The sequence below is a fragment of the Rhinopithecus roxellana genome, chromosome 13, assembly GCF_007565055.1.
Source record: "Rhinopithecus roxellana isolate Shanxi Qingling chromosome 13, ASM756505v1, whole genome shotgun sequence".
Classification (NCBI taxonomy): Eukaryota; Metazoa; Chordata; class Mammalia; order Primates; family Cercopithecidae; genus Rhinopithecus; species Rhinopithecus roxellana.
Window position 1 is genome coordinate 20567248 of NC_044561.1, and position 24589 is coordinate 20591836.

The 24589-nt window shown below is 39.5% G+C and overlaps 1 protein-coding gene across 6 annotated transcripts in view; it reads right to left on the minus strand.

Annotated features, from left to right (window-relative positions):
• The window catches only part of MTMR3 (myotubularin related protein 3), a 143405-nt gene that overhangs the window by 34243 nt on the left and 84573 nt on the right, over window positions 1-24589 (minus strand). For all 6 annotated transcript variants that reach the window (XM_030914145.1, XM_030914143.1, XM_030914144.1 and 3 more), the window contains 4 exons: window positions 18118-18207; window positions 17610-17726; window positions 8593-8675; window positions 5483-5649 (listed from right to left, as the gene is read on the minus strand). In XM_030914145.1, coding sequence (XP_030770005.1) covers window positions 5483-5649; window positions 8593-8675; window positions 17610-17726; window positions 18118-18207 — 457 coding nt within the window. The remainder of the gene's footprint in view (window positions 1-5482; window positions 5650-8592; window positions 8676-17609; window positions 17727-18117; window positions 18208-24589) is intronic.

Consider the following 24589-nt stretch of genomic DNA (forward strand, 5'->3'; position numbering starts at 1 on the left):
GAGGTGGGAGGATCACCTGAACCTAGGGAAGTTGAGGCTGCAGTGAGCCGTCATCACACCATTGCACTCCAGCCTGGGCAACAGAGTGATACCCTGTCTCAGAAAAAAAAAAAAGAAAAAAAAAAAAAGACAACGAGTCTTTAATTCATAATCCCAATTTAAAAGCTGCAAGACTGTGGCAAATTCCCAGTTCATTAAGAGATTTTTTCCCCCTACTCTGGGATATAGCTCCAAGTCTTTGCAAGAGGTGAAAGTATTTCATTAATGATTTTTTTTTTAATTTTTTCTGTGCTTTTCCTGAACTGTACATTAATGGTCTTTTACATTAATACCTCTATCTTAGGGTAAAACACATAGATACCCTAAAAGGATCTTGTGATTTAAAAATAACCACTGGCAAAATAATAACAGTAACAATCGCTATCACTAGCAATTTACTTCACAGAACCACTTCCCAAAGGACTTAGAACCACCATCCAGAGCACAACATTCTGAGCTATACACAGAAATATATACTGACTAGCAAGTATAGAAAATCTGTTATTTCGAGTTCTTTGAGAACAAGAATGAGTTTTAATTATTTTTATACCCTCTAACGCAGTGACTTCCTAAACTGTAAAACTGACCATCACAACCCACAATAAGCATTATGTTTTATATCACAATACAACAAACATGTTTTAATTTTTTCATTTTTTGAGAGACCGGGTCTCCCTCTGTTGCCTAAGCTGGATTTGAACTCCTAAACTCAAGCAATCTTCCCACCTCAGCCTCTTGAATAGCTGGGACTACAGGTAGACGCTGTGCCCAGCTAATACAACATGCATTATTTTTTTGAAAGCATTTCACAAAACAATATCCACTCTTACTGTGTGACACAATTTGATATTTTCTATTCCATTTCTTTAAAATTAGATTTCATGACCCACCACTGGATTTGAAAACCACATCATTACATCAGGAATTTAACCAGCTTTTGCGAACTGTGTGAGATGTTCACTAATGTTTACTTAGCAAGAAAAATAAGCACAAACACATCTATTGCCGGATTGCCCTTAAAAATTTCCATCTCAGAATTCTCAGGTCTCAATCAATTCAACATTAAATACATTGTGATATCCCAACTTACTTTAAATACTGGGGCTTATAAGGTCTTTGTTTGGCTTTATATTTCCATTTCAACCCTTCCTATCTGCCTTTGTCCCTTTTCAGCATTTAGTATTTCTTAAACTAAAAATAATACAATCCAGCAGTTTTCATTTTAGTGGAAATGAAAACTTTCTTTTTAAAAGCAATGAAGTTCCCTAACTCCCTTTATCATAAGCACAGTGTCAATCAGCGATCTAAAAAGTTTTCCCCCAAAAGTCTAGCTCCCTGGCTGATCCTGAGTATTCAAGCCCACAATTATACACAGCTTAAAAGGCCTGGGACAGAAGGGACAGGCCTTTACCTGGCAGGCGAGGACGCAGATGAATACGAGTCAGAGAAGGTAAGAACTATCTCTCACCAGATTTTCAAATATGGAGAAAGGAATTATGCTTTTCTATGTACAAAGGTCCCAGTAAATCCTCTAGATGTAACTTCCTGGATGGCATTCAAACCCGGAGGACAGATAAATAGGCAGCTTCACAACAGTGTTAAGATCCAGAGTCATATGCTATTTGTGGATAAACAAGATGGGCTTAATGGACATTTCACATGAGAGAGGTTAGAGAGGTAGGCCTAAACTGGCACTAAACTGGCAGCTAAACTGCCCAGTCATCTGTCAGGCCTCCAGAATAACACTCTAGTATAGACCACCACCACCAAGTCAGTTGCAATGAGGAGCAAGAAGTTAAGGACACGGGAGAGAAGCTTTCAGCTTTAAGCCCACTTCTTTTTTAGTGTTTAAGGGGCTAAAAGAAGGGTCAAGAATTTGCAAAGGCTTCTGCAGGTTTCACAGGTAAACTCCAACAGCAATGTTGAAACTTCTTCCAAAGCTGATTAAGCCTTAGAGCTGTGACCACAGTATGGCTGGCTTAACTATGACTGGTTCAACAGCCAGAAACTAAGATTTATATGAATACTAAGACAATTATGTAATTTTCTCATTTCCCTCCTCTCTGATACATTCTACTTCTAGCAAGCTGGGCAGAGAAGACTCCATAGAAGATTTTATTAACTGCTATGAGATTAAATTAACTTCCATCCCTTAGAGTCTACACTTGTGATATCATGTACTGCGGCAGATTATAAAAAGGCATGACTTTGAAATATCTCAAGTGTTGTCTCATCCTAAAGATGACTTGTAAGTATTTGGTTGTCTGGTATGCTAATATTTGATGAGTAATGCTATAGACACCACCACCACTCCACAATATTAGGTAATGACAAAAGAACCAGGTTGACTGGATGTCCTCCAGGTGGTTTTTTTTTGTTTGTTTTTTTAATTAAAACCAAGTTTTTCCTATGTACTCCACAGTGAATATACATAAAAGGCAAAAGCCATACACACACATACATTCAACCAAGTCACTGAAATAAAAGATTCCATGCTGACTGGTGGCAGGTTAACATCCGTGTGGACTGTGTATATACTGAGAAGAAACAAAATGCAACCCTTACTCATAATCTCTCGCCAAACAGTTATGATTGCATTACCTTGTAGTTGCATAATTTCTAAAGTGTTTTCATAAGCATGGCACATAGGAGGCACTTAAACATTTACTGAATTGAACTCTGCAGCATTAACAGATTTGATCTTCAGGATACCTGGATCAGCCTGGGCAGGAAGAGCATGAATGTCCCAGTTTAAAGCACAAAGGAAACTAAAGCATAGAGAGCATAAATTCTTGCCCAGTGTTCTTTTTTTTCAACTAAATTGTAGAGTACGCATTTGAATTCAGGTTTCCTAATTCCTAAGTCAAGTCAGTACTTTATCCCTCGCATGCCCTTGCATCACAAACCTACAAAAAGACAGAGAACACTGTAGATATCTTTATGTCTTGATGGCCAAAGAATATCAGATATCATCAGGAAGGGGAAGGGTCTGGGGACAAAAGTCATCCCACCTCAGGACAAAGCCACCCATAATTAAAAGACTAGACATAGGTACCTCTCAGGAATATCCTAAGAGTTTGCTCAAATCCAAAAGAAACTAAAATTATCAAGGGACTAAAACAGTTCTCCTAAAATGATAAGGACTTTTCCATCTGTGGCTGTGAGAGAACAGGAGAGGAGAAAGCAAATCTTGCTTAGTAAATGCTGGCAACCCAAAATTAGGGAATACCTCTTGGAGTCAGGGGTCTTAAACAAATTAAAGTTCTTATATAACATAATGCAGTAGGATGCACTCATTAAGTTCATTATCCTAGGAGATGGTAGAAACTAAAAATAAAGAAGATACAATGGTTAAAAACTCAGAAAATGTACGTGTAAGAGTTGTACACATCACTGTCTGTAAACTTTCTCTTTAAGAAAAACCCCCAAATTTGAAAAGAGCTATAAAAAAATTAAAAAAGTATTTAAAATGTGATGGCATCTCAATAAAGACAAAAAATAGATGCAACAATTGGAGTGAAGTGAGAGACAGTTTAAGCACATTCTCATAAACTTCAGGGTTGGTGTGGTCTGTCGTAGGTGACAGGATTCTGCTAGCCTGGACACGCTTGTGAGAAGCTGGGATTCTGAGGCTTTCCTTGAGGCTCCACGAGGGCAGGTGCTTTTGTTTTTCAAACTCTGTATCCACCGCACCCCCTACGGTCAGGTCTGAATAACTGAGAACTGGTTTTAAGTTTTAAGTTCTGTGGTCAGTGATTAGCACTGGGACTTGACAACAGGCTTTTTACCTCTGAGCCTCCATTTCTTTGGCTCCCAAAACAGACACCAACCTATCTTGCCTGTTTGACAAGGTCATGAGGATCAAACAAAAGTATTTATCAAAGCATCATTAAACATAAGATAATGCTAATGTTATAAGCCTTTTAACATAACAGAACAAGAATGTGAACCAAAAGCTTCAATTAGTGATGGAGGCCGGGCACGGTGGCTCAAGCCTGTAATCCCTGCACTTTGGGAGGCCGAGACGGGTGGATCACGAGGTCAGGAGATCGAGACCATTCTGGCTAACACGGTGAAACCCCGTCTCTACTAAAAAATACAAAAATCTAGCCGGGCGAGGTGGCGGGCGCCTGTAGTCCCAGCTACTCCGGAGGCTGAGGCAGGAGAATGGCATAAACCCGGGAGGCGGAGCTTGCAGTGAGCTGAGATCCGGCCACTGCACTCCAGCCCGGGCGACAGAGCGAGACTCCGTCTCAAAAAAAAAAAAAAAAAAAAAAAAAAAAAAAAAAAAAAAAAAAAAATTAGTGATGGAGCCAGAGAACAAAGTAACAAAAGCAAGATTAGCCTCAAATGTTTAAAATGACCCAGGGCAGACTTATAAGATTGAAGATTCAGGATTAAAATTTCAGGTTTCTAGAAAAAAGTCCCAAGAGTAAACTTTATTTGAAGGAGGCTCACAACTTTTCACTGCATAGAAATTTAAGACTTCACTTCGAAACCTGACACACTAAAAGTCAGTGTTGGACCAGCAAAGTTCTATCTATGACCACATAAAGTTTACAGGAAACTACATGCAGAAAAATAACATGAACTTGGTCAAAGCCATTTCTGACGGAGAATGACAGTGAAGGGAACAAAGACCACAGAGGAATCAGGAAGCCTGGGTTCCAGAACAGGCTCAATATCTCTTTTTTTTGGGGGTGGGGGTGGGGGTGGGGGTCACATGTTAAAACCCACAATCTAAGCCAGGTGCGATGGCTCACGCCTATAATCCCAGCACCGTGGGCAGCCGAGGCAGGCGTATTACCTGACGTTGGGAGCTCCAGACCAGCCTCTCTACTAAAAATAAAAAATTATCTGGGCATGGTGGCGCTTGGCGCATGCCTGTAATCCCAGCTACACGGGAGGCTGAGGCAGGGGAATTGCTTGAATCCAGGAGGTGGAGGTTGCAGTGAGCTGAGATCGCACCATTGCTCTCCAGCCTGGGCAACAAGAGCAAAACTCCGTCTCAAAAAAAGAAAAAACAAAAAAAACCCCACAATCTATTTGTTCTTGATAGGCACCTGACCTCTCACCAATGAACTCCTATTCAACTTTCAAAGCTGATTCAAAAGCCAGTTTAAATGTGAAGTCTTCCCACACATGTATACAAAACTCATGGCTCCCTTCTATTAGGCTTCCATAATATTCATAAAACCTTATTATAGTTGAGCTGTTTTTAGGCCCAATAGATTGCGATGCCTTCTCGTGTTCTTCCCTTCCCCTGGAAGGCAGAAAAGATGTTCTATTAAGCTTAAAAGAATGCTGCGCACATGCTAGGTGCTCCCTAAAATATACACTGATTGAATATATCAATGCTTAGGTGTCCCATTTCATGTTAAAAGTACCTCCATCAGTAGCTTGATAAAGCCCCTGGCCATTTGCACATTTCAGAAAGGCATACCTGGTCTGCACAGGTCTCCATGTTGCTCTTTTTCACTGGCATAGACCTCCATGCACCAAGCATGGTATGCAAATGAGAAGAGATCTTCTATTTTAGCAGGTGGTCGGATTGCGTTGTTTAGTCTCTTCAGCCACTCTTGACACTGCTCAAAAGTTGAAAACTGACACCTTTTGTAAAGCCAAACAAGTGTGGATGTAATCAGACAGTTGAAGTGAAATGTAAGAAAAGCCATTACTTCAAGAATGCCCACTTGTAGTGAAGTGGGAACCACAGTCAAGAAAGCGTCTGAGGCAGGCAGTCATTTGCATGCTCATTTTCACTTATAAGAAAAACAAATGTTAGCCAATGGACCAAAATGTCCAAAAAAGGAAGCTGACCATGTGGAAAACCTATTTTTTTAGACTAATGAAATCTCTTCTAAGATTTATTAATGACAATTATTACAGAAAAATGGCAGCTATTCTCTTTCGAGTGGAGCTTCATTCTACTTCTTCCATCAAAGTTTTATGGTTGTCCCTAATAAAAAATGTGTTTAGAAAAATCCTTTTTGTTTTGTAGTAACATATTAGCACAAGTTTAAAACAAACAAACAAAAAACCACAGCATTATTTTTAGCCAGTTAGGGAGCAATTTCAATATTTAGCTATTAGGCCAAATCAGATCCAAAAGACAGACTACACTGAAACTTTCAACTATGACCATGTAGAGAACAAAACAATTCTATTGTCAACTGCAATTTTCAGTATATACAACTAAGGAGTTAAAATAATTACTGAAAACTAATTTATTAAAGATGTGTTTAGGCTGAGTGCAGTGGCTCATGCCTGTAATCCCAGCACTTTGGGAGGCCAAAACGGGCAGATCACTTGAGGTCAGGAGTTCGAGACCAGCCTGGCTAACATGGCAAAACTCCCATCTCTAATAAAAATACAAAAATATTAGCCAGCTGTGGTGGCATGCAACTGTAATCCCAGCTACTCAGAAGGCTGAGGCACAAGAATCGCTTGAACCAGGGAGGTAGAGTTTGCAGTGAGCCAAGATCACACCACTGCACTCCAGCTTGGGCAACAGAGTGAGGCCTTGTCTCAAGAAAATAAATAAAAATAAAGATTTGTTTAAATATTTGGCCTTTTTGACTGCAATGTTAAAAATTAATTAATAAGCAACTACCTTCTTTAACTGAGTTGTGTAGCCAGTATCTATCAAAAATAAGCCAAATCTCACTGACTAAAAAGCAATTTAAATACCTGTCTTAAAACCAAGGGGTCACTTAAACCTCTCCCTCATCCCAATCACGGTGGCTTATCAATATACCCACACATAATGTTTACTGACACCCCAGAAAAGGTCAGAGGAATGCAGTAAAAACTTGTGGAATTTAAGACCTCTAGAGCTATTAAATTTAAAAATGCATTTCAGGCATCGTTGTTGGTTTTTGGTTTTTTGTTTTTCAGATGGAGTCTTGTTCTGTCACCCAGGCTGGAGTACAGTGGCTTGATCTCAGCTCACTGCAACCTCTGCCTCCCAGGTTCAAGCAATTTTTCTGCCTCAGACTCCCGAATAGCTGGGACTGCAGGCATGCACCACCACACCCAGCTAATTTTTGTATTTTTAGTAGAGACGGGGCTTTGCCATGTTGGTCAGGCTGGTCTCGAACTCCTGACCTCAAGTGATCCACCCGCCTAGGCCTCCCAAAGTTCTAGGATTACAGGCGTGAGCCACCGCACCCAGCCTGCAACCATTATAGTTAAGAGCAGATAAAAATCATCAAAGAATGCTAAACTTATGGAGAAATTTTTATGAGAAGCAGGGACATTTGCATTGTTTCAAAGTGCCCCCCCAGACTGTTTTTAGTTGCCGGAGAGAAAATGCAGAAATTAGAGAAACCAGGTGACATCTCGACTGGAATAATCAAAATTAACATGACCAGTGAAAGATATGTGGACACGGTACTTCCAGATGTAATACAATACCCTGAAAAGGACGTGACATCATATATACAGTATTCCAGTTGAGAAAACATAACCTCAATTGAGGAAACACTGGACAAACACAAAATGAGAAGTATTCCATTAAAACAAAAGACTATATTTTGCAAAATGTGAACGTCATAAAAGAAAGTAAGGCTGTAGAAAATGTTCCAGATTGGGCGGGTATGGTGGCTCATGCCTGTAATCCCAGCACTTTAGGAAGCCAAAACGGGCAGATCACGAGGTCAGAGTTCAAGACCAGCCTGGCCAACATGGTGAAACCACGTCTCTACTAAAAATACAAAAAATTAGCCAGGTGTGGTGACACACGCCTATAATCCCAGCTACTCAGGAGGCTGAGGCAGGAGAATCGCTTGAACCCAGGAGGCGGAGGCAGTGAGCTGAGATCGTGCCACTGCACTCCAGCCTGAGCGACAGAGCAAGACTGTCTCAAAAACAAACAAAAACAAAAACAAAAACAAAATGTTCCAGATTAAAGAAGGCTACAGAGTCATGGCAGCTAAATGCAATATATGACCTAGACTGGATCCTGTACTGAATGAGGTGAGGGAGAATGCTATAAAAAAATATCAGTAGGTCATTAGGTGAACTGACAAAACTGGAACATGTATAGTAGACTGGATATATGTATTATCAATGTAAAATTGAAAATTGATGATGCTATGGTTATGTAAGAAAATATCCCTATTCTTAGGAAAGCACACTAAAGTATTTTGGGATTAAGAGCCATGATTATGTAACTTACTCTCAATCTGTTCAGAAAAAGAATCACACACACACACACACACACACACACACACACACACACACCCCAGGCCTCTGCAAATAATAAAGCAAATGGTAAAATGTTAACGAGTGAATCTGGGTGAATGGTGTACTGATGTTCTTTTTAGTATTTTTACTTTTGTAAATTTAAAATTATTTCCAAATTAAAAAAAAAAATCTTTCAACATAGCAAAGTATACATCCTACAGATAAAATATTTCAGGCAAAAACTACTCAGAAAATATTCCTAATGACGTTAATCATCAAAAGGTATTTTACTAAGTTACCAAATAATGGACCCATTCTTTAAAAAATATTTTCCACACTAAACAGCAACACAAACATACCACATACCTGATAACTTTGCAGTCTTTGCAAGTCAAATGAAGCTGAAATATATCTCGGCATTCAACACTTTCTATAAGCTGTAATGGAACCTGCAATTTAAAAAAAAAAAATGAAGTCCTCTTAGTCAAAAAGACTTTGACCCTGGAGTTCTTCAATGTGTCCAACAAGACTAATTAAAAAGATCTATAAGGGAAAGCAACAAAAATAGAACTTCAAACTTATCTGCATCAACAGTACTCAAGTTATTTACTACAAAGTGAATTAGGACTTCCCTTTCTCTCTAAATCAGTGGTCTCAAGTCATGTCATAGCATGAAGGCAACAAAGAGGTGGCACCACCTTTGGAAGAAGGGGAGAATATATCTCTCAGGCACTGAATTCACAAGATCAGAGTACTACTTTTAGATGCTATAACTGACTATGATTTGCAATGATGCAATGACACAGAAGCTGAAGGGAGCCAGAACAGTAATCTTTTCTTGCTTATAGAAAAGAACTACAGATCAGAACACCAGTGGGAAACTACTGTTTGCCCCAAATGACAGAGTGGGCTTATGGCTTAGTGTCAGCCAATGAGGCTCCTGAAAAAGACTAGAGTTCTAAGCTGACTGTGGATTGCACAGAAAAGACAATAACTTCTGGCCAGGCTCTCTACTAAGTAGAATAGATTCAAAGGTATCAAAAAGGAGGGAGAAGGCCATACAGTGATCAAAGATGCTAAAACTATAATAACTATGTCAGATTTGCTTCAAAAGATCAGTTAGGAGCCCTGTTTGCAAAATGGGGCTTGAGGTTTGAACAAGCTGGAATGGTTCCTCCTTGCCAATCTGGTCTGCAGACTCTACTGGACACAGGATTATGTATAACAGCAGATAGAAGGGAGACAGATAGAAGCAAATGCATCTAGACAGGGTGCCAAATCTTCAGGACAATATGAGGATCGTCGACAATATGAGGATCGTCGTCCTATCCCTCAAATCATCCTAATTCAACCCTTGGCTTCAAAAAGCAATTTCCAGGCTTTCAAGGCAAACCTGGTAAAATAATAGTGAATACTTTCACTCCTTGAAAAAGGAGTGGGCCATTTGCCTCTTACACTGTATCAAGCCTAGCCAAAATGTGGCTCTGGGAGTTGCAAATAGCATTCCAACAACTTGTGTTTAGTATGCAAAGAGGAGGCAGTCTCCTCCAATGCAGACAGGAACAAGAGTGCTGTCTGCACAGGCTGGCCCTCGTGTTAGCTGAGCCAGTTTCAGGAACAAGCTTCCTGCAAACTCTGCCCCACCACGGAGCTGCCAGTCAGCAGAGAACTCTCAGAATGAGGATGCAGGGATCAAAAAGAAGCCCAGTGATGGACAAAGAAACAAACTGGGGCAGGGGTTAAAGAAGAGAAGAAAGCAAAATAATATTACTCACATAAATGACTGGGAGTTTCTACCTTAGGACTAAAGTCTTCTTGCTTTTAAGTCTACAGTCTACAAAAATTCCCTTACAAATGTAATAGGACTGGGGGTCAGAGAAAGACTAAGAAATCTTGGCTGGACGCGGTGGCTCACGCCTGTAATGCCAACATTTTGGGAGGCTGAGGTGGGCAGATCACCTGAGGTGGGGAGTTTGAGACTAGCCTGATTAACACGGAGAAACCCCATCTCTACTAAAAATACAAACTTATCCGGGTGTGGTGGCACATGCCTGTAATCCCAGCTACTCCGGAGGCTGAGGCAGGAGAATCACTTGAATCCCAGAGGCAGAGACTGCGGTAAGCTGAGATCACGCCATTGCACGCCAGCCTGGGCAACAAGAGCGAAACTCCATCTCAAAAAAAAAAAAAAAAAATCTTGCCTGTGTTCTGAGAACAAAAGGAGCTTTTGGCCCTCTGTTTTTGTTTACGTCCTTAACCCCAAGGTGCTGTTAGAAACTGCAACTGATGCAACTAAGAATTCTTCCAAGACCTGTGCATCTAAGGGGAAAAAAAAAACAAACCTACAATTTATCAGAGATACACTATAAAGAAGAAATATTGAGATTAAGAAGATAGAGATTAGAAGACAACATTGCTTTGTCCTGAGGCCAGTCCTCTGGGTAGCCTGTAACAGACACTTACTGCTTTTTATTTTGTATATACTCCTGCTAACTACCTTACTCCCTATATATCCCCCCAAAATGTGGCTGCAGACCGGCAATTAAGAGGCATGAATTCTAATCTCAATTTTCTAAAATGTTACCAATTAAAATTTTGCCAGCTTCATTGGGCAAGCCTCCAGCCTTCCCATGTGCCATCAGCCTCTGCTTTCTGAACCTCAGTCACAACTAAGGAAATCTCAGACATGGGGCCTGGGAAGAGTCTCGGATACGATTAGAGTGAGCTTTAGAAATCCACATGAAGAGGCTGCTCTTGCAGCAGTCAGTCACCTGCATCCCAAGTCCCCTGCAACTGACTGACTTTATGGACAGAAGACATGAAAACCAGCTAATGCTCTTAGCAGCTGCTGGGGGAAATGGATTAGCCTTTGCTACTTTGCTACAAAGAACAAGTAAGTTTTACATCCTTATTACTAAATCAGAGCCCAATGGCCTGTGCCCAAACTTAATAGAATAAAGTATCTCAGAGCATGCAAAACATTTGCTACCTAAAATTCAGGCAATATATACACACATTTTTTTCTGTATTTTAACATCATAAATTTAAGAAAGAAGAATTAAAATGTTGGTTCTATGGGTTGAAATCAGATTGCAGACACTAGCAAGTCACCAAAATCAACCATGTGTATACAGGTCACAGATATGGAGAACAGATTTTAATATTCATGCAGATTGTCACAAGCAGGAAAGTTTAATATGCAGCAAGAATAGAGACCTATAAAAGAGAAACACATGATTTTTATAACAAATGTCTCCCTTTTCTTCTCCTTTCTACTCCAGTGTTTCCCTTCAGCGCTCCGTCCACAGATTGCCTTTTTTCTTTTTTTTTTGAGACAGTCTTGTTACTATTGCCCAGGCTGGAGCGCAATGGTGCAATCTCAGTCCACCGCAACCTCCACCTCCCAGGTTCAAGCTATTCTCCCTGCCTCAGCCTCCTGAGTAGCTGAGATTACAGGCGCCTGCTACCACACCCAGCTAATTTTTGTATTTTTAGTAGAGATGGGGTTTCACCATTTGGCCAGGCTGGTCTTGAACCCCTGACCTCAGGTGATCCACCTGCCTCGGCCTCCCAAAGTTCTGGGATTAGAGATGTGAGCCACTGCGCCAAGTCCATCATGACTTTTCTAAAAGGCAGAATTGGCCTTCTCCTGTTGATACTTCCATCCAAAACATACTGTTTCCCTACTTTCTTAAGGCCCACTCCATTGCTTTAGGTTCAAATTTCCTCATGTAAGAAAATGATCTCTTACCATTTCTATAACTAGAGATACCCTACATTCAAACTCAAAAGCAAATTACAGATTCAAGAGCCAGTCCACTTTACAGCCCAGGAAGGTTAAACTACTACACTATAAGCTAGTATAGTAGTAAAGTCAGGACCAGAATCCGTGTCTGTCCTCCAGCCTGGGCTCCTTCCACCACACATGGTGTGCCTTTCTTTCCTCCCCTACACTTGGACTTCTCTTCCATATGAGCTGTACTTTAGTTTTTCTTGCACAAATAAGTAGCTTCTCCACCAGGGATCTTCAAGAGAAAAATAGAGTTTAAATCAAAACTCCTCAGATGCAATTCTTTCTGTAACACAGTAGCAAGATAAACTCACTTTCAAATCCCTCAAACCTACTGATTCAATGTCTTGTAACAACTCATTTTCTTTTTGCTCCTCTCTCCTCTATCTCCACCTGCCAGGTAACACAATCTCACTTTAAAATGCTTTTCCTAATATAAATTTCACCAAACTCAGGCTCAAACAATGCATCAAACACATTCAGTGCTACAACCAATTCCTCAAAAAGCCAAAAGTTATATCACAGACACTAACACCCTTAAGAGCATCAATCCAAAAAAACAAAAACAAAAGCAGAAGAGCGGCAGTTTAAAAACTTAACAGACATGCACAGGTTATGTCCAAAGTACTGTCACATTTCAGAGGGATCTGATGCCATCATACCCTACTATATTTACCTCCTCAACTCATTCTGGGTGTGTGTGCATACATGTGCATTATTTTTAAACACCAGAATTTAGAGTGGGATAATTTCTACCTTTTTAAAAACAAACACCCTTTTTATAGCCTGAATGTGAAGTACTAACCTTGTACTTGTACACCTGAAGTTAAAATGCCAGTAACAGAGTAAAAATGGGTCTAAATCTAAAATCAGTAATAAAGTGGAATATCTGGGAGCAAAATCTTTCCATTTAAAAACTAATCAGGGCCAGGCACAACGGCTTACACCTACAATCCCAGCACTTTGGTAGGCTAAGGCAGGAGGATCGCTTGAGCCCAGGAGTTAAAGACCAGCCTGGGCAACATGGTGAAACCCTGTCACTACAATAATATAACATTAAAAAATAAGGATAAAAAAATAAAATAAAATAATAAAACAAAACAAAAAATTGGGTGCAGCGGCTCACATCTGTAATCCCAGCACTTTGGGAGGTCAAGGTGGGTGGACTGCTTGAGCTCAGGAGTTTGAGACCAGCCTGGGCAACATAGACATCTCTACGAAAAATAAAATTAAATTAACTGAACATGGTGGCACGTGTCTGTAGACCCAGCTACTCAGAAGGTTGCGGTGGGAGGATCACCTAAGCACAGGAAGTTGAGGCTGCAGTGGGCCATGATGGCGCCACTGCACTCCAGCGTGGGCGACAGAGCAAGACCCTGTTTCAAAAAACAACAACCAAAAATCCGCTAACCAGCAAAAGACTGTCACTGGTTTAAGACTCAAACTCTGTTGTTCACCTTTGACAAATTACAAGCCTCCAGCACTGCTTTCGGAGGCTCTCACTATTATATGAATGCTAGATAAAAGTGCATTAAGTATTAACAATAACCTCCTTTGCAGCAGGGTGTGGTGGCTAATGCCTGTAGTACCAACACTTTGAGAGGCTGAGGTGGGAGGATAACTTGAGCCCAGGAGGCTAAGGCTGCACTGAGCCTAGACTGTGCTACCACACTCTAGCCTGGGCGACAGAGTGAAACTCCGTCTCCAAAAACAAAGTGAAAGAAAAAAATACTAGTGTTGATTTTACAAATTATTTCTAATAGAAACTTGTTCTACATTTTTTTGAAGGTCACAATTCCATCTGCTTATGTATAAACTATAGGGCTTTTTCCTTACCCTACAAATTGTTCTCATAGTAGCATACAACTAGAATTTGGTCCAGTAAAAGGAAAAGGACTCATGCAGAGGGGAAACATTCTGCTGATTTGCAAAGTCAGCATCTAACACTCAAAATCAATTAGCTCCAAGCACAGGTGCAGCAACCGCCTAGAATTTTTATGCTACTTACTGGGATTTCAGAAGCAGCAGATTGAGAAAGAGTCTATTAAATTACACACACACACACACGCACACTTTTAAATGTTCATGAATTCCACTTGAACACTTTAACTTGTTTATAAATTATCTAAGCTTCAAAGAACTACATCTGTAAATATGTAATAATTTGGGAAAAGCACAGAATAGAAGCAGTTTATACCTTAAATGCTACACATAAACTACTACAGAGATTCTTTACCACAGGAACTGGAACTTGATATTCAGTGAATGTGTGAATTAAAGTAATTATGTTTATGGTATCAAAACCTACAGACACATTTTACTCAATGTGCTGTGAAATTAAAAGAGAATACATGATATCAGGTAGCTATTTAAAACATGATGGTAAGTCATTTTCTAAAGTGCTAAGTATTTTGATTTAAGCATACAAAATGACGCAAACTGGGGCATGCCACAACATATACTGGTACGTTTGGGCTTTGATGGTTTAAATGTGTTTGATATAGATAAAATAACCTTTAAAGAGAGCCTCCTGATCTAACATTTTATTGAAACACTTATTTGCTGAGAAAGGAAAGAGGGAGGGGCAACACCACTACCAACTGTCTGATCTCCACCCAGGACCTGATGCAGGAGGAATCCTTGTTTCCTAAGTACCTCCAGATTTCAGGTTTCAGGAATCTCTTAGTACTAGTTGTGATAAATTAATTTATTTTTATGGAGGAGTTCTAGTCTCTCTCAATCTGAAATTTTTTAAGTCACTGCAATGCCAAAATACTTTTACACCATCATTTTTCTGTACAAAGTCATTACCTTGGGGTTTTTGTGGGTTTTTTTTTTTGTTGTTGTTGTTGTTTTTGACAGAGTCTCCCTCTGTCATCTAGGCTGGAGTGCAGTGGCGTAATCTCGGCTCATTGCAACCTTCACCTCCTGGGTTTAAGTGATTCTCCTACCTCAGCTTCCTGAATAGCACATGCCACCATGCCCAGCTAATTTTTGTAGTTTTAGTAGAGATAGGGTTTCACCATTTTGGCCAGGCTGGTCTCGAACTCCCAACCTCAGGTGATCTGCCCGCCTCAGCCTCCCAAAGTGCTGGGATTACAGGCGTGCATCACTGCACCTGGCCTACCCTGGGCTTTTTAAGTAACATGTAGGCTCTATGCTTTAGAGGGTTATGATGCTAACAGAAAAAACACTTTCAGGTAAAGAAAATGGATCAAAAGAAAGAACAGTGGCAAGTTTCCTTAAGCATTATCTCTCAATCACAATGGGGATCAGCAATTCCAGTCAACAACCTACTCACACAGCTATCCTTAGAGACAATTAAGACACAGCCTATTCACACAGATATGTACTGTTTTAAAATAAGCTTTAAACGCCAAAGGGGGAAAAGGTTCTAATGCCCACTTCAAACCCACATTGACTTCAATTCATTGAATATTTACTGAATATTGTGGCACCACGAGACATGCTGGATCTTAAAGATACAAAGACAATTAACCAAAAATTACAACCTAATTGGTAAATGTTATAAAAGAATGTATGAGATAAAGACAAAGTAAAGAAAGAGTGTAATTAACGTTCATAGAGGGAACTGGGACTAAGAAAGGCTTCACAGAAGTTATCACCTGAACTGAATTTTGACAGATGAATAGAAGTTTCTGGGCAGAAAAGGGAATAGAGAGATGTGAGGTATGGCTGAAGAGTATAAGGAGGCTGCTTTTACAAGTAAAAAAACGTGAAAATGGGGAAAGGAGGGAAGCTGACAACATTGCAGGGACCAAGGATCACAAACAGCTTCATGCCATGCTAAATAATTTGATCTTCATCACAGAAGCAGTGAAGAAACACTGAAGGGCTTTAAGCTGATGAATGACATAATCAGTTTCATGCTTTCCGGCAGACCTTATTCTCAAATAGTTCTAAAAATAGTCTCTGAAATACCTGGCCATCAACCAATAAACTGATAAATACAGTATATGAGAAAACGCAATGATATAAAACTATCATTCTCACATGCAATTTAATTATAATTCCAGCAATTCAAACACTGAAAGAACACAGAGTTAAATTGGGCAGTTCTACTGAACATTACTATCATTACTTCCACAGTAGCTGGTGGGGAATTCTCAGTTGCTGGGATTTTATAGGTGTTTCCAGAACCCCTTTCCCCTCCCCATTACGACTACTCAAATCCAAGTGGACCCTTCTGAACAGAGTGCTACATAGTATGAAAGAACAGCATTGGCTCTTTCCTTAATGAATCTGGTGTGTATCTTTAGCTGACAGAAACTGATGTAACTGCTATAATCACGGCCCAAATCTAGAAGCCAGAAGGGATTCAGGCCAAAACTGCTCTTAGACATAAATGCTTAACTACAAAGAAGAATGATAGTAACAAGTAAAAAATGTCAACTACCAAAAAAAATAAATGACAGCCACTGAGCTTTTCTTTAATTACTGAGTAAAACAAATGAACAAAAGCTTTTTGTTGTTGTTGTTGTTGTTGAGACGGAGTCTCGCTCTGTTGCCCAGGCTGGAGTGCAGTGGCCGGATCTCAGCTCACGGCAAGCTCCGCCTCCCGGGTTTAAGCCATTCTCCTGCCTCAGCCTCCCAAGTAGCTAGGACTACAGGCACCTGCCACCTCGCCCAGCTAGTTTTTTGTATTTTTTTTTTAGTAGAGACGGGGTTTCACTGTGTTAGCCAGGATGGTCTCAATCTCCTGACCTCGTGATCCGCCCGTCTCGGCCTCCCAAAGTGCTGGGATTACGGGCTTGAGCCACCGCGCCCGGCCCAATAGATTTCAAAGAATCTCAAAATGAACCCAAAACACAGTCTGCATGGAATTACAGTTCTGAGCTGTTTTAACGTGTCATAATACACACTTCTCTGTGCTGGAAGTGGAGTGTAGAAAGCCACAACACTGGCAAGTAAAGAAGGAAGAAGGCATTTGCTGTAAGTAAACGAATTTTCAGGCCTTTGTTGCTTTCATTTAAGACTAATGGTAGCAGAGCACTGAAAGAACCAGTTCACTGAGAGGACATTCATAACTGAAAAGGGTAAATGTACTCTTGAGAATCAAGAGCCTTGCCTTTTCTTCAGTAATACATAGTCCATTATGCAAATAAACATTATACTTAACATCTACACTTATACCACCAAGGAGTCATTAGAGTAACTTCATGCTGTAATGAGAGTCTGCAGTGAGCTCAAAGTACATCTCATCATTTGACATTAAGGCCCAGGGAATTACCTCAACTAAGGCAGTTGGTAACTACTAAAGATTGGGGAATAAAAGCCTATTCAGCCTTTACACCTTTATAAAGCTTAATGGTACAGCATTACCTAGTGCAAATCATTCACTGTTAACTAAACAATGGACACCTCAGCTGACAACTACACACATCATTTTAAATCAAGCATAAGAGTTGCTTGCTGACCTAGTATTCCTTGAGTGCTAAATTAAGTGAGAAAAGCAGAGCTATTAATGCTTTCACTCCCAATTCTGTATGCCTCTACTCTCTTTGAGAGCATTAAGTTTTTTGGCTTCCTTTCTCCATCTACCTTAGAGGAAGAACAGTTGGTAATCACTTACATTAACAAGAGACTCCTTGAACTTGATGTGAAGTCTGTAATTGGAAAGGGCAATGATGGCATCCTCAGCACGGCCCACAAACTCTGTGCTCTCTCCATGAAGTTCAAGGAAAGGAACCTTCAAAATGAAAGAAACCCTTCACAGTTCAAAAAAAAAAAGGCTTCAAACATTAGTTGGCTGAATGGATGATAAAACCTCTGCCACTGAAGTTGAAAACACAGCACATAAGTAGACAAGGAACCTAAAGAGGATGGGTTTATACCCACCGAATTCAAATATATCTAGTTATTCAAATTCTGAACTACTAAAGGAATGATACAGAGAAGATCATCTTAAACAGTGGATTCTCAGGAAATAAGTCTGGCTAAAATGAGATGTTTTCCAGCTTGCATTTCTTTCTATCTACCTATCTACCTATCTATCTATCACACTACACTTCAATCCATTAACTCTGCTATACAGTTAATGCTAAATAAATATTTTACATTTAAAAGTGGCCTATAATTACCTGAAGATTCTCATCCTCCCGGATCAGCTGCTTCCTGGGAAAGATCTGATTGGCCTGGATGCACTCAAGGCTGTGCCGAGTCTCTTCATCCTGGAAAAGTCCAAAACCTTAAAATAATTTCAAAGCTTCTAATCATCCATATTTGGTTTTTCTGCCATGTCTGCTAGCATAATCACAACGAAAGTACGAAGACCAAGGTGAACAGGCAGAAAAGCTCGAGGAAACAATACTGATCTTAAAAAGTTTTTTATCCATTATATTAGGTACAACTGGTCTGAAAGCACATTGATACAAAAAAAGAAAAAAAAACATGTCAAAAAGTTTAGAATATTTCTTTTAGGCACTAACAGGTTGATTAATACATTTCTTCTTCCTTTTTTTTTTTTTTTTTTTAAGACAGAGTCTCACTCTGTCACCCAGGCAGTGGTGCACTGGTAGTGTAGTGCACAGGTAGTGTGGTGGTGTAATCTCGGCTCATTGCAACCTCGGCCTCCCAGGTTCAGGCGATTCTCCTGCCTCAGCTTCTTGAGTAGTTGGGACTGCAGGTGTGCCCCACAACACCTGGCTACTATTTTTGTAGAGATGGGGTTTTGCCATGTTAGTCAGGCTGGTCTCCAACTCCTGGCCTCAGGGTGATAGAGCTGCCTCAGCCTCCCAAAGTGCTGGGATAACAGACCTCAGCCACTGTGCCCAGCCCCACATTACTTTTAAGAGAAACCAAGATATAACGCTTTTTTTCTCTTTAAGTTACAATCTTAAATTATTTGAGAGACACATACTGAAATATTTAAAAATGAAAGGTGACATTTGAAATTTGCTTCAAAATAATTGGGGCGTGAGTAAGGAAGAAGTGGGACGTAAGTGAAACAGGACTATCTTTGAATTAATAATTCATGAAACTGGGTGAGAGTTCATTATCTCTATCATTGTGTCTACTCTGGTTATATGTGAAATTTTCATAATAGAAAGCTTGAAAACAATTTCTAAGAAAAAGTAAGCTTAAGAACTGAATTTCCCAAGTTGAAAATATTTGAAAGACTATCCTTCATTTATTCTGCCTTATATGACAAAACGTATTTCTGATAAGACAATTTCAAAAGAAGCAGCAATAAATTCTCATCTAGATGCACGTGAATTGAATTATAATTTGTATTAAAAAGTAATCTTTTGCATTATGAATTTTTATGGTATAGGAAGACATGAGGAAAATGTCATCTATTAGAAAGCCTGACTAAATTATAATAGAATCTGTTTACACAGCAATTTTTTTTTTTTTTAAGTCAGGGTTTTGCTCTGTCACTCGTGTTGGAGTGCAGTAGCACAATCACAGCTAACTGTAACCTCCAACTCCTGGGCTCAAGTGATCCTCCAGCCTCAGCCTCTCAGGTATCTGGGACCACAGGCACCCACCACCATGCCAGACTAATTTTATTTTCAGTAGAGAAAAGGTCTCGTTATGTTGCCCAGGTTGGTCTCAAACTCCTGGGCTCAAGTGATCCTCCCACCTTAGCCTCCCAAAGTGCTGGGATTACAGGTGTGAGCCATCAAGCCCAGCCCCACACAGCAATTTTTAAAAGAGCAAAAGTCACATCATGTTCAACTGACAGCATTAAGAATTATAACCAGTGGTTACTGGCTGCTTCTGTATATATTACTTAACACGATTCCAATAATTTTGTAAATCCTCCCCCAAAAAGTTTTTCCTCTTATCTATAAACAACACTTAAGATTTTACTAACAGCAACCATAATCATAAAATGGTAATACTCTACACTAGCAAGATTCTCAAAATGAAGTCCACAGACTCTGAGATGCTTACAAGGGCCCTGTGAGATCAAAACCTTCCCAATAATACGATATTATTGCCTTTCTTCACTGTATTGACATCTATACTAATAGTACAAAAAATAACTGGTAGGTAAAACTGCTGGTACCTTAGCACAATTGAGGCAGTGGTACCAATTTCATAAGAATGACCTTGATAAAACAAGGAAATATTATAAATTCTATTTATTAAATCCTGACCATTAAGTAGAAGTCTTTTTTACAGAGGAAATACAAGTAAAACACCTCTGATGCACGGTGCAGTATTATGGTGTCAAGAAGTAAAGCACTTGTGCAAATGCTTCAATTAAGAGATGAACTAGCCATTTTTTTCATTGAATATCATTCTTAATTGGAAGAACAACTGATGGAAAAACTATGTAATACAGACTTGGACATTTGGCAGGCCTTTTTTCCAAAAGACAGTATTAGGAAAAAAACAATAACAACAAAAAATAGTATTAGTTGCCAATAACAAAGCTTTTGTGCAAAAATTAGATTTTGGAAAACCTCTCATCTCCCACCATGAACTTTATATAGCTTCCCAGTACTTAGGACTTTTATCTTTAAAGTGGAGGTACTACCAAGTGTGATTTAAAAAAAACATACACACTATAATAAAATATGTCAACTTTTGAAGATCTGCCTCAATGAATGAACCCATTATTTTCCTAATGACCAATGCATGATGTTACAAAAATCATACGTGAATAAAGATTCACTCGAAGTGCAAGACAGACCAACGGTTTTAATGTAATATAATACAAAAAGTTCACTGATATGGTTTCAGATTCTATACTGCAACTAACCTTTAAAGAACCACCACTGGCCAGGCACCGTGGCTTATACCTGTAATCTCAGCACTTTGGGGGGCTACAGTGGGCAGATCGCTTGAGCCCAGGAGTTCAAGACCAGCCTGGGCAACACGGTGAAACCCCAACTCTACAAAAAACAGAGAAATTAGATGGGCACAGTGGCGCATGCCTGTAGTCCCAGATACTGAAGAGGCTGAGGTGGGAGGATCACCTGCACCTGAGGAGGTAGAGAGTACAGTGAGCTATGATTGCGCCACTACACTCAAGCCTGGGCAACAGAGCAAGACCTTGTGTCAAAAACAAACAAAAAAACACACCACTTGTCAAGTATTAAAGAAAAATATAAATTATCTGGGAAAACTTAAAATACTCTTCCTTTTTGTAACTACTTTTCTAACTATGTATCTGCCTGAGACTGTATTTTCTTCCTATATTTCAAAGAAAACATTGTAACAGACTAAATGCTGAAGTAAATATGAGAATTCACCTGTCATCTATTAAGCCAAATATTAAAGAGATTTGCAAAAATGTTAACGCTAAAACTATCTTCGGATGAGGAAAAAATATTTTTCATCAAAAAATGTTATTTATGCTACCATATAATTGGTTTGTTACTTTTAAATGAATTTATAAGCATTTTAAAGATTTCTCAGTTTTATTTTCTAATACGGTATAAATAGACATAACCCACATAAACAAACCCTCCTGGGAGTACCTCAATAATTTACGAATGTAAAAAGAGGTCTGGAAACCATCAGAGCTGCTTGTCTACTATACTCTAATACTAAATACCAATTAAAGCTGCTTCACTCCAAAAGTCAGGTTTTTCCTAAAACCATTCTCCTAGTGCTATCTATGAAAGATGAGCCATGATTGCACCACTGCTCTCCAGCCTGGGTGACAGAGTGAGATACAGTTTCCAAAAAAAGAGACAAAATTAAAGATGTGAAGAATCTTGAATTTAGGGAGATTTTTCTCATAAACCAATATGGGATAGTAAGGAAAGGCTATATAAACATGGAGGGGAACAAAAATCTTACATAAAAGTATACTTTTAACATATCTTCTCAGCATCACATTAACTAGCTTTTTACCTCACATAAATTCATAAGACCTAGACTTTTATTCTCTGTAAGGTCATTTTACAGAGGTACCCATTATTAATCTTTAAGTGATTCCCTGACCTAGTTTTCTGCTGACTTTTAGCACAGAATTGAAATAACGTAGCAGGCTTGTAAAGAACAAAAAGAAGCCATTTACCTATTCACTCTTGCTGGAACACTCACCAGGGTGCTAATCCAGACCAATATATATCACCAAAATAGCTACTGAAGACTGAAAATGGATGATTTTCAACATAAAACAACTGAAAATTAGGCCAGCAAGGCAAGAATGAAATACCTATTTTTCATAAATCAAACAAATGTTCTTTTTAAAAGCTACTGTCTCAGTTCACATTACCTGTAAAACTTCAGAACTTTTCTCCCCTTGTACACAAAAATACATTTATTCCAAAAGGAATAACATTAGGACTCACTGAATCTAGGGGACTGGTGATCCCATGTGGCTGAACAGTTGAATTCAGCAGTTGAATTAGCCTGAATTTATTATAGTTTCTGTGAGTTTTATAGGTGAAGAAGACCAAACTTGAGATGGTTAATAAGGTGAGAAGTTGGAAGGAGACAAACTGGGAAATGTTGGCCTGGTAAGTTTTGGAAACAAATTTCTCCTAGGCTATAAGCAGTAACTTATTAAAGAGATGTATTCCATGTCATTAATTTCCTGGTACTGCTGAGGAACACCAGGCATTGTGGCATCTGGCACTTTGTAGTCTCCATCCACCTCCATAAAGTCAGAGTGGTCACTCACAAAATACTGAAAAAGGGCCAATTACCACAGTTCCAGACCAGTTTCTGCTACTGGCTAAATTATGCAGCTAGGAGAGGAAAGTACATGCCTCAGAGCAGAAGTCAACCACAGAGATAAATATTTAAAGTACATGGGAAGGGCCGGGTGTGGTGGTTCACGCCTGCAATCCCAGCACTTTGGGAGACTGAGACAGATGATCACCTGAGGTCAGGAGTTCAAGACCACCTGACAAATACGGTGAAACCCCGCCTCTACTAAAATACAAAAATTAGCTGGGCGTGGTGGCAGGCGCCTGTAATCTCAGCTACTCAGGAGGCTGAGGCAGGAGAATCGCTTGTAACCAGGCGGGGGAGGTTGCAGTGAGCCAAGATCATGCCATTGCATTCCAGCCTGGACAACAAGAGCAAAACTCCATTTCAAAAAAAATAAAGTATATGGGAAGGAGAAACTGATGACCAGTCAATTAATCCTACTAACTGAATTTATATCTAGTGTTCGTGTTTGCAAAGCATAGAAGTGAAAATAATTACCAGTCCTACTGTCATTTCCAGTCATATTCTTAAGACTGGTGTTAAAAGACAAACAATACATTTCCCTTGATAAAATGCTTGGGATTACTGCCCAAGGGGTAAGGGTAAAAGAAGTCAAATACAAGAATAGTCATGAATTTATGATTACTGCAGCTGAATGATGTGTATATGAGTGCACTGTACTTTTCTCTCTGCATAGGCTTCAGATTTTCCACAAAACATGAAAATATATTTTGCTAATGCTTAACCTCTCAAAGACAGACTCCAATCTCATTTAAGAACCTTTAAGAGTATAAAAGATGGGGGAAATGTTACTCTCAAATTAGTACAGGGGTTTACATTAAAAACAAAAATAATGTTCAATGCTTCTGAATTGTCTATACAAAAACTAAGGATTAAGGACATACACTCTAAATGCTACAATACAGTATATAATTAAAATCAATGGTCCAACAACTTGCAGAACGTTTTACAGCTAGTAAAATGATCATTAGGAATCCAAAGAATCAACATGGGAGAATGTTTAATTCATTAAGTGAAACCAGCAAAATAGAAAATTATTGTATCATTCTAACTATATAAAACATATATATGAGACATGAACTAGTTAGAAAGGAATATAACCGACGCGGTGCGGTAGCTCATGCCTGTAATCCCAGCACTTTGGGAGGCTGAGGCGGGCAGATCACCTGAGGTCAAGAGTTCGAGACCAGCCTGGCCAACATGACAAAACCCCATCTCTACTGAAAATACAAAAATTAGCCAAGCATGGTGGCAGGCGCCTATAAATTCCAGCTACTTGAGAGGCCGAGGCACAAGAATCGCTTGAACCCAGTAGGCGGAGGTTGCAGTGAGCCGATATTGCACCACTGCACTCCAGCCTGGGTAACAGAGCAACTCTGTCTCAAGAGAAAAGAAAAAGGAATACAACCATGGGTTCTGATGGTAGAATTATAAATGAGGATTTGTAAAAACTTGTTACAATGTTACTTTATGAGAAATTAAACAAAAACAAAAGATACATACATTGCCATGCTACTCCCCAACTAGTACACACAGAAGCAACTCCCGAGCGTTGTCTACAGCATCAGGCCAGGGACAACACCAGGAAGACTTTCTGCCACGCACCATGGAGAGCCCAGCAGCACCAGGAAGAGGACCACACTGTTACTAGCTGTGTGGTATACAATGAAGGACAAACCCTCAATACAGAACAGAGCTGCTTTCATAAGCCCATCATTTGTTATTCATTAGCACTGGCTGAAATACTAAACAAGCACTTTTTCAATTCATTGAAAACTCTGTGGGAAAACCAATAAAATAAAGTATAATCAAGAAATAACAGAAAAAGTTCAATGTTTAGGTATAAGATAAATCATAAAGTTGTAATGCCCACAAACTAAGAAAAAACTGGCATGCCTTTAAGATAAGGGC